General features: G+C 48.3%; 1 protein-coding gene across 1 annotated transcript; it reads right to left on the bottom strand.

Annotated features, from left to right (window-relative positions):
• Positions 1 to 302: 302 nt before the first annotated feature.
• On the bottom strand, positions 303 to 8,562 carry scn4ba (sodium channel, voltage-gated, type IV, beta a; the record flags this gene model as incomplete). Its single annotated transcript, XM_084442387.1, has 5 exons — positions 303 to 396; positions 2,167 to 2,296; positions 2,403 to 2,622; positions 2,932 to 3,095; positions 8,469 to 8,562. 5 exons carry the CDS (start codon positions 8,560 to 8,562, stop codon positions 303 to 305), a joined length of 702 nt encoding a protein of 233 aa, XP_084298513.1.
• Positions 8,563 to 11,434: the final 2,872 nt, after the last annotated feature.

The raw sequence follows: 11,434 nt of genomic DNA, 5'->3' as shown, positions 1-11,434 counted from the left end.
AATCAGGGGGGGTCATTAGATGTTGTTAGATCCAGCCGGAACACCTTTCTCAAAGTAACTCAAATCTCAAGCAGAATCTAAAATATACATTTTACATTACATTTCTTTCACCTAGGCTTATATGATTCTTTCCTCTCTAGATAAAGATAAAACAGTCTGTTTATAATAGCTTTCTCTCTATATCTCTGCATGTATTTGCATGTGTACATATATAAATGTACAGATGTATAAGTGAATACATACATACATACTGTACATACATACATACTGTACATTCGTACAAACATACTGTACAGATGTGTTCATGCCTTTGGTGTCGCTTTATTGTCTGCTTTGGCTCCTGAGAGTCCGTTGTCTGTGTTGTCATTTCCTGAAGAGGTCACAAGGCACTCTTTACTGGAGAGAGGGAGGGAGAGAGAGAGAGGAGAGAAAATGAGAGAGAGAGGGAGAGGAGAGAGAGAGAAGGAGAGGAGAGAGAGAGCAAGCGAGAGAGGAGAGAAAAGGAGAGAGAGAGAGAGAAGGAGAGAGAGAAGGGGAGGATAGAGAGAGAGCGAGAGAGAGAGATAGGATGGTGGGAAGATAGAAACTGTGTCAGGGCTTTAGAGGTAACATTAGTTTTACAGAACAGTGCACGCACAGCAGTTTCATTTCATCTTTATGTAAAGTTAGACTTGAAATCTCATTCTGACACAGTTTATATGAGAGATTGTCGTGCCTCACCTACAATACCACAACATTCAACATTATTTACTTCACAAGTGTCACAAACTCCACAGTTGCCCCAGTCTTTGAGACCAAGGTATCTTTAAATTCATCATATAATATGACAATGCATTATGATTATAATTACTACAGACCCACAAATTGACCTGGATTACCACATACTAAGTAGTTACTCCAGACTCTGTTACCTCAGACTGAGTAGTTACTCCGGACTCTGTTACAATACCTCAGACTAAGAGGTTACTCCAGACTCTGTTACTCCAGACTCAATAGTTACTCCAGACTCTGTTATGTCAGACTGAGTACGTATTTACTCCAGACTCTGTTACCTCAGACTGAGTAGTTACTCCAGACTCTGTTACCTCAGACTGAGTAGTTACTCCAGACTCTGTTACCGCAGACCGAGTAGTTACTCCAGACTCTGTTACCGCAGACCGAGTAGTTACTCCAGACTCTGTGACCCCAGACTGAGTAGTTACTCCAGACTCTGTGACCCCAGACTGAGTAGTTACTCCAGACTGTTACCTCAGACTGAGTAGTTACTCCAGACTCTGTTACCTCAGACTGAGTAGTTACTCTAGACTCTGTGACCCCAGACTGAGTAGTTACTCCAGACACTGTTACCTCAGACTGAGTAGTTACTCCAGACTCTGTTACCGCAGACCGAGTAGTTACTCCAGACTCTGTGACCACAGACTGAGTAGTTACTCCAGACTCTGTTACTCCAGACTCAATAGTTACTCCAGACTCTGTTACCTCAGACTGAGTAGTTACTCCAGACTCTGTTACCGCAGACCGAGTAGTTACTCCAGACTCTGTTACCGCAGACCGAGTAGTTACTCCAGACTCTGTGACCCCAGACTGAGTAGTTACTCCAGACTGTTACCTCAGACTGAGTAGTTACTCCAGACTCTGTTACCTCAGACTGAGTAGTTACTCTAGACTCTGTGACCCCAGACTGAGTAGTTACTCCAGACACTGTTACCTCAGACTGAGTAGTTACTCCAGACTCTGTTACCGCAGACCGAGTAGTTACTCCAGACTCTGTGACCACAGACTGAGTAGTTACTCCAGACTCTGTTACTCCAGACTCAATAGTTACTCCAGACTCTGTTATCTCAGACTGAGTACGTATTTACTCCAGACTCTGTTACCTCAGACTGAGTAGTTACTCCAGACTCTGTTACCTCAGACTGAGTAGTTACTCCAGACTCTGTTACCGCAGACCGAGTAGTTACTCCAGACTCTGTGACCCCAGACTGAGTAGTTACTCCAGACTCTGTGACCCCAGACTGAGTAGTTACTCCAGACTCTGTGACCCCAGACTGAGTAGTTACTCCAGACACTGTTACCTCAGACTGAGTAGTTACTCCAGACTGTTACCTCAGACTGAGTAGTTACTCCAGACTCTGTGACCACAGACTAAGTGACCCCAACACTTACTTCTTCTCCGGGTCCTTGAGCAGGAAGTTGAGAACCAGGGCTTTAACCACCATGACAACGATAGTCAAGCCAATGACTCCTCCCACTACGGACACGATGATGGTGGTCAAGGTCTTGTCTACCTCTTTCACTGGAGAGAGGGATGAAGAATGAAAGAGAGAGTGTGTGTGAGAGAGAGAGAGATGTAGTATGCAGGTTTGTATGTTTGTGTGTGAGCATGCGCGCTCAGATCTTACACTCGTCCACCACATAGAGCCTAAATATGGTGCTGTGGTTACGGTTCTTCTCCTTGGGGTTCCTTGCAAAGCACGTGTACTCCCCCTCGTCCTCGAAGGTCACGTTCCACAGAAGGATGGAGATGTTGTTGGTCTTACTGGAGCCCACAAAATCCACCCTGTCGTGGTACAGCACTACGCGTGGCTCCACCCCCTCCGCTGGGATCAACCCATCACACAACTACAGAGGGGGGGAGAGAATGGAGGATGGGAGGGAGAGGGGAAGATGGACAAAGAGAGGGAAGAGGGAGCAAATGTGATTTACTGACTTCTTTCACGTCATAATGTGATTTACTGACTTTGTTCACATCTACACCGTACACATGTAAAAATTAGCAATGGCTACACATGTTTTGTGAGATGGGGAAATGGGCTTAGGTTCCGGGGGAAAACATCCTTGTTAAATGTTGCTAGTGTTGGCAGTGTCTTGAACTTATGGTAAGCAATGTTTGGGTTAGCGTTGGCAGTGGGGTTCAGGAGATTATCTTGCCTTCGAAAAGCTGCCGTTGTCACTGTATTGCCAGTTGAAGTAAAGGTTCTTGATGCCGATGCAGCTGGAGTAGCTGCATGGCAGGAGAACCGTGCTGCCGTTCATGGCCTCAATGAAGGGAATCTTCCCAACAGACACCTCCAGACCATGGGCACACCACACACCTGGCACAGACACAAACGCAAGGACTGACACAGGGCACACGAGAGACACAGACACACAACTTCTGATGCCTGGCACAGACACAGCTACTCAGCTAACTACTACAGGCACCTGACAGAGATACATAAACACGTTAGGTTACAACACTTGCTTGATGAACAACCTGAATAAACAACTGAATATAAAATGTGCCGAATCCTCTGGCTTTATGCTGCGTTCCAGTTGCCTCAGAGACTGGTGTCATAGAAATTGTAGTTTCACCACCTCACCACCTCCCTCAACCTTTCACATAGCTGTGCTAATCTAATTTATGACAGGATGACCCTGGAGGACCCAGGAGGACACTGGAATGCCTTATGTCTCATTAAATCAGTCGAACACATGGAACTGTCCAACTTCTATCAGTAGACAATATTGCTACGGTGTTTGTAGGTACTGTAGTTGCTAATTAAGGCTAACTTGGCTAGAACTACAAAGACCAGGCTAAAATGGTTTTTTTGCATTTTGTTTGAAGAATGCAATCAACTTCGGTGTCACGTCAATCAACTCCAAATTCCTACTTCCCAGGCAACTGGAATGCAGCATTAGTTCATGTATGTGTGTCATGCAAAAAACTGGTTATCCAAGCCCTGCATCATTCACACTGACCAGTACCGTGAACATGTGCAGCACCAGTAGAGTTATCTAATGTTATCTTACTGTGGCTGTCACCCCAACAAGGGCACATTTCAGCTACAGGGACACACACACACACACACACACACACACACACACACACACACACATAAACACACAAGCACACATGTGTGCACACACACACTCAAACACACCGACACAAGCGCACACACATGCACATGCACACATACTGTACACACATACACGCACACACACACACACACGCACACACACACACACACACACACACACACACACACACACACACACACACACACACACACACACAGGGAGAGAAGGAGAAGAGGGCAGTCTGCTATTTAGCTGGTGTTTTGTCTGCCATGTTTGGAGTGACATGGCAGGCGATGTTGTTCTCACCATGTACAGCAGTGTGTGCCTATTAATAAACCTCTCATCTGAGCTCAACATAACATTCCACTGACGAGATATGCTGTGTCTAGGTGAGCGGATATAGTGTTCCAACCTAGTTACTCAACCTTCAGTGAACCACGCTAACCATAGACTGTGATAGACAACGCTTAACCCTTAACATATTCTAACCTAGCCTAACCCAAGTTGTTGACCATTGTTTGACCGACCTCAACCCAAGCTCCCCCAACCTTATACTCCAGTTTAGCATAACTTGATATGTCAGCCCTAACCTTACCATAATCCTATTAGCATATGGGAAACGCTTACCTAACCTGTCTAGCCTGTTCAGGTCTGTATATATATATAAATATATATATATATATATATATATATATATATATATATTTATTTATTTATATATAAATATATATATATATATATATATATATATATATACATAGAGAGAGAGAGAGAGAGAGAGAGGGAGAGAGAGAGAGAGAGAGAGAGAAAGAGAGAAAGAGAGAGAGTGTGTGTGTGTGTGTGTGTTCGTGATGCTGCAGTCTAAGTGGCTGATTAAAAGCCTGCTGTGCTGTAAAATCCTGGCTACATCTGGTGGCTGGAGAGGCAAGCCGGTCCGAGCAGCTCAGCAACCCCGGCACACACTGAGGGGACGAGGCAAGACTACAGAGACCGTCTGATGCCGGAGCAACACGAGAGGAGAGAAGACAAGGAAGGTAGAAAGGAGAAAGCCTCAGAGACGTCATATGTGGCTCGCGGCAGTACAGCCCAGGCTGGAGCCCCTTCCACTCCCGTTGCACCACTAGTCCATGATGGCAGAAATGTGAATTTATGACGCCCTTGGTTTTTTACACTCCCTGCGGGACGACAGGGATGAGAGGACAAGAGGCACGGCTGAGAGGAGAGCTGAACTGAGAGGGATAAGAGGGAGAGGGGGGGGGAGAAAGGTGGGAAACGGGAGGGAGAGGGCAGAGGGGAGGAGATAGATTATTAACTGAGTTTGTGATGTGGAGAGTGAAGACACGGGTGCCGAGTGACATGGAAGGGTGGGGGGAGAGATGGAGATGGAGGGATGGGACAGAGGAGACATAGAGAGATGGAGAGAGGGGGGCAGAGGAGTGGTGCAGGGAGAAGGAGTGGAGGAGAAGGTGGGAAGATGGAGGGATGGAGTGAGAGGTAGAGGTAGGCAGAAATGGTGAGTGGAAGGAGAGAGAGAGATGGAGGGAGGGGACAGATGACAGGTAGAGAGAGATGGAGGGGGCAGGTAATAAGTACATAAAGGGAGAAGCAAAGGAAACTGCCAAAATAACAAGATTAGGAATGTAATCTAATTTAATCCTATTCAAACCTAATCTAATTGAATCCTATCCTATTGTAATCCAGACCCCCCTGACCATGGCTAATTGGGAATTATATACCTCAAGGGGTCACTAAGAGTCATGCCTGTGGTGTATCTACTATTACAGATGTCACTCTGTGTGTGTGTGTGTGTGTGTGTGTGTGTGTGTGTGTGTGTGTGTGTGTGTGTGTGTGTGTGTGTGTGTGTGTGTGTGTGTGAGAGACGACAGCTGTGTGTGATGTCTGTCTAAATCTGAGTATTGAATCTGAGATTGGGCTGGGGTGTCCCAGCTGTGGTGTGTTAACCAGGACCTCTAAGGAAATGAACAGAAGCGGGCGTCAAGAGTTACGGTTGCCAGGTTAGGTTCGGGGTATCCAGTGTAGCCATACAACACCGTGCTGTCTGTACAGTAGCAGATGTTCTTACATGCAGGCTATTACCTTAAACCTTAACACAACCACACACCTCTCTGAAACCAAGTCAATCCACTAAAACTATAACCCTATGAGACCCTCCTGATCTTATACACTCACATTATGTTTCTCTCGCAAATCGGTCTGGATACTTAGAGACAGGGCTGAAAATTAACACCTGCCACCGGCCAAATGCAGGTAAAATTTCCAATTGCCGACTAGATTTCGGAAGGCTATCTGAAAAATATATATACTTGGCCGGTAGATTTTTTCATCTACAGTCCTCTTGGCAGGTGACTCACCGTGATCCAAAAAGTAAATTTTCACCCCTGCTTAGAGATCTGTTTTCGTCAGATCAGCAAACCATTTGGCCAATCAGTGTGCTATGAGGAAATACTAACAGCTATGCTGGGCGGGTTTACTGTACTGTATGTGTGACAGTGAGGAGCGAACGCATGATAAGCAAACCATCTGGCGCGTCAGCCTACTAAAACTATGTGCTTATGCACTACATACTACATTTTGATCAATAAGCAGTTTTATCCAATAATGACTTAAAATGTTTCGAGCAAGTGTTGGGGTTAAATACCTTGCTCAAGGGCACAACGGTAGGCAAAGAACGCCAAAAGGTCTGGCCCAGTCTTGAACCAGCAACTTTTGGTTGCTGGTCAGACACTCTAACCACATGCTGTGTGTGTGTTCATGAGTAGAATGTTAATGCATACAGTATATACTGTACTAGTATATGTGACAGTTAACACAATCTGTTATTGACCTTTACTTGGGAAATGGGGATGTCCACACACGCAAACAAACTAACACACACACACACACACACACACACACACATACACACACGCACAAAGTGGCATTACTTTATCCATTAGACCTCCTTGCAGACGTAGCCCTAAAGTGCTGTTGGTTCGATGCTGCAGTTCTGTCTGTCTGTGACTGTCCATCTATCTGTCTGTCTGTCTGTCTGTCTGTCTGTCTGTCTGTCTGTCTGTCTGTCTGTCTGTCGGTCTGTCTGTCTGTCTGTGTGCCTGTCTGTCTGTCTGTCTGTGTGCCTGTCTCTCTGCCTGTCAGTAGACACCCACGTGGTCTGAAATTGTTTTTCAGGCTGCCGCATCCTCATCCAACTACATTAATGCTTCAACATCCAGTAACTGATGATACCCCTGCAGGATCACATCCTTGGAGCCAATTGCTCACCTTCATACAGTATACTGTAGACACACACATACATGCACATGAGTGCAGACACACACACACAGACACACAGACACACACACACACACACACACACACACACACACACACACACACACACATACCCTCCAGCTCATCTGTTCTCTGGAGCCTTAAAGAGGCCGATACACATTAACCCTTGGCCTGCTGGCAATGAAAATACTCTTGGCCTACTTTTATAGCCTCTATCTCACCTTGACAGTCGAGCTCACACACCTCCGGGGAGGTAAGGCAGGGGGGTCCATGGCAACACACAGGCTGTGTGGGCTACAGTATGGTAACACACGTAGTATGATTCTCATTGGATGAGAAGAGCCATTCAAGGTCCTGTCACATCTCGTATGGTTATGTAAGAATTTCAGGAAGCAGCTTTGGTGCACCAATAATGAAAAGACTACTCAGGATGAGTCATGATCAAAACTTGAGAATTAATCTGGAAAAATTCTCATATATAAATAAACAAATGAATTATCTGGGTTTTATACAGTAGATCATGATGTGCCTTGATGCTACAGTACTGGGTTCCCCCGCCATGACCAGGCTCTGGCCCACCTCCCAGAATTGGACATGTCCCCTGTCTCTCCCACTGCCTGTTTTTCTCCCCATCTTCTCTCTCTCTCTCTCTCTCTCTCTCTCTCTCTCTCTCTCTCTCTGGTGCCCTGCTCTCTACACGATGCCACTGAGTACTCATTAATAAACACACGCGCACGCGCACGCGCACGCTCACCCACACACACACACACACACACACACACACACACACACACACACACACACACACACACACTAACAACACACATATCCATGCACACACACACACACACATATCCACGCACACACACACACACACACACACACACACACACACACACACACACACACACACACACACACCAGCCTCCAAGTCTCCCAATATAGAAAGTCAACTTCTCCCTTCCCGTCAAGTGACTGGTAAACAGACTTGCTACCCATTTACCAGTAACAGCATTCACTCTGCCACCGCTGCAATATCCAGCCCCAGCACTGACATGGTACACATAGCAACAACGCAGAGAGAGAGAAAAAAGAGGGAAGAGAGAAAGAGCGGAGGGAGAGAAAGAGAGAGAGGCAGACAGGTATGAGAGAGAGAGAAAGAGAGAGATAGGTAGTAAAAGATCGGGAGAGAGATAGAGAGAGAGAGACAGAAAGGGGGAAGAGAGAGAAAGAAAGGGGGACAGGCAGAGAGAGTAAAATATTGGGAGAAAGAGAGAGAGAGAGAGAGAGAGAGAGAGAGAGAGAGAAAGAGAGAGGGAGAAAAAAGAGAGACTTACCTAGCAGCAGGGAGATGACCAGACCGGCGTGGACGACGTCTCCAGATCGTAAACACCCGGGCAGGGGCACCTGCATGCCCCCTGTCCTCCCCATGTCCTCCTTCGTATGTCTGCCTGTCCTCCTGGCTGGCTGTCCTGGATACACTCCCGTAGGTGTGTGGGTCCGAGTGTGTGTGTGTGTGCCTGTCAGCTGAGTCGTACTGTAGGTGGAATGGATGGACGTGGTGGGACGCAGAGCCCGGTCTCCAAAGTCCCTCTGTAGGTCCCTTCCTCGTCCCTCGTCCTCTCCTCTGCGAGTCGGGGGATGGGGGGGGGGGGGGGGGGGTGGAGGGGGTGAAAAGGAAAAGATAAATCAGGACATTTCCAGAGCTTCGAGTTTTCTTGTATGTGTCTGGACAGACAGACAGACAGACAGACAGACAGACAGACAGACAGACAGACAGACAGACAGACAGACAGACAGACGAACAGACAGACAGACAGGCAGACAAGCAGACAGAGGGAGAGTAAAGAATGAAAAGAAAACAGGCAAGGATGCCGCACCTGATCCAGTCTCTCTCTCTCTCTCTCTCTCTCTCTCTCTGTCTCTCCTCTTGGCGGCGATCACGCTCGTTCACTCACGGCTGCGTCGGCGGTTATCCAGCGAGCGGATGTCCCACCTCCGAGTGCTTAGAGAGGCAGCAGCAGTGCCGGGCGTCTGGAGCGGCTGTAGCGTGGAGCAGGGGAGCTGTGGAGGCAGTCTGGGGGGGGGGGGCGGCAGGCTGTCAGAGAGAGAGAGAGAGGGAGAGAGAGAGAGAGAGAGAGAGAGAGAGAGGGACACAGGACCTGGAGCTCAGCCAGGCAGCAGGCAGGCAGGCAGAACAGCGATGTAAGTGTGTGTGCGTGTGTGAGTGAGTGAGTGTCTCCCCAGTCGGTGCAAGGAGGAACGAGCAAGAGGAGCTACTGCAGAGGTATGGAGGAAAGAGCGCACGAGAGAGAGAGAGAGAGAGAGAGAGAGAGAGAGGGGGGGGGGAGAGAGAGAGGGGGGCGGGGGGGGGGGGTGAGAAGGGAAGGCAGAGTAAGGGGGGGCATCTGGGGGCTATAATGTAAATGCATACACAAATACACACATATACTGTACTGTCATGTACACACACATGCACACACACACACACACACACACACACATACAGTACATGCACGTAAACACACACATACACACACACACACAAACATACGCTGCTTCCCCCCCCCCCCCCCCCCCCCCTCTCTCTCTCTCTCTCTCTCTCTCTCTCACACACACACACACACACACACACAACGGCTCAGCTGACTCAGCTGTGGTCTTTAGGGTCTACTGCCGGTTTCATAAGGGGACAGAACTGGGATGGGCTCACTGGTTAAGTACAGTAACCTCCCTGGGTTTAGTCCCTTCTCCATCTCTTTCTCTTCTCTCTTTCTCATCCCTCTATCTGGGAAATGTCATCTCTCTTTTCTCATAACTCTCTCCATCAGATTGTGAAGCTACAGTTCACCACTGTCTTTCACTAAATTCCGGAGGGATGACATTTCACAAAACATCTACCTGTCTCTTTGTCCCGTGGCCTTCACACTCCGGTCTCTCTGACTTCCTGTTTTTCTCTCCATCCTCAGTCTCTCCCTCCGCCACTCTCTTCCCATGCCTCTCTTGATCTCTATCTCTCCCTTTTCCTCTCTATCCCTCTTTTCTCTCTCTCTTCCTCTCTTTTTTACCCCATCTATCCATCTATCGCTCTCTCCATATCCCTCCTCATCTCCCCCTCCCTCTACCCTCCCCCTCTCCATCTCTCTCTCCTCCCCCCCTCCCTCTGCAGGGGAGATGCAGCGATGAAACAGCCAGCAGCCAGTCAGGTCAGTCGGGTCTCCACTCACTATCAGATAGCTCAGATATCTGATCCCCAGCCTTGAATAGTGGCATGCTGTTATTGATAGGCTTGGAGTGTGTACGCACGGTGTAATTATAGTTACAAGGCCCCAAAACCTTTCGATACCACATATCGTGTTCACGCATAGAGAACTGAAATAGACGAAAATATCCAATGGCTGATATTCAAATTTCAAAACAAAAGCTCTGATCAGATTTGAAATCGACTTTATGTTGATTCTTTTATTCTGTATTAGCCCACTGTCCCTCTCCCTGCCCCCGTCCAACCCAGCCCCCGCTAACTCGCCCCTATACCGAACTAACCCTGCTAACTCACCCCTACAGTATACCAACCCAGCCCCCACTAACTCACCCCTATACCAACCCAGCCCCCACTAACTCACCCCTACAGTATACCAACCCAGCCCCCGCTAACTCGCCCCTATACCGAACTAACCCTGCTAACTCACCCCTACAGTATACCAACCCAGCCCCCACTAACTCACCCCTATACCAACCCAGCCCCCACTAACTCACCCCTACAGGAGTATACCAACCCAGCCCCCACTAACTCACCCCTATACCAACCCAGCCCCCACTAACTCGCCCCTATACCAACCCAGCCCCCACTAACTCACCCCTACAGCAGTATACCAACCCAGCCCCCACTAACTCGCCCCTATACCAACCCAGCCCCCACTAACTCACCCCTACAGGAGTATACCAACCCAGCCCCCACTAACTCACCCCTACAGGAGTATACCAACCCAGCCCCCACTAACTCACCCCTATACCAACCCAGCCCCCACTAACTCACCCCTACAGGAGTATACCAACCCAGCCCCCACTAACTCACCCCTATACCAACCCAGCCCCCACTAACTCGCCCCTATACCAACCCAGCCCCCACTAACTCACCCCTATACCAACCCAGCCCCCACTAACTCACCCCTACAGGAGTATACCAACCCAGCCCCCACTATCTCACCCCTATACCAACCCAGCCCCCACTAACTCACCCCTATACCAAACCAGCCCCCACTAACTCACCCCTATACCAACCCAGCCCCCACTAACTCACCCC

This window comes from Borostomias antarcticus, assembly GCF_949987555.1.
Source record: "Borostomias antarcticus genome assembly, chromosome: 1".
In the NCBI taxonomy this organism is placed as follows: Eukaryota; Metazoa; Chordata; class Actinopteri; order Stomiiformes; family Stomiidae; genus Borostomias; species Borostomias antarcticus.
The sequence above is the reverse complement of the archived record's forward strand: the minus strand, read 5'-3'. Positions and strand labels throughout refer to the sequence as shown.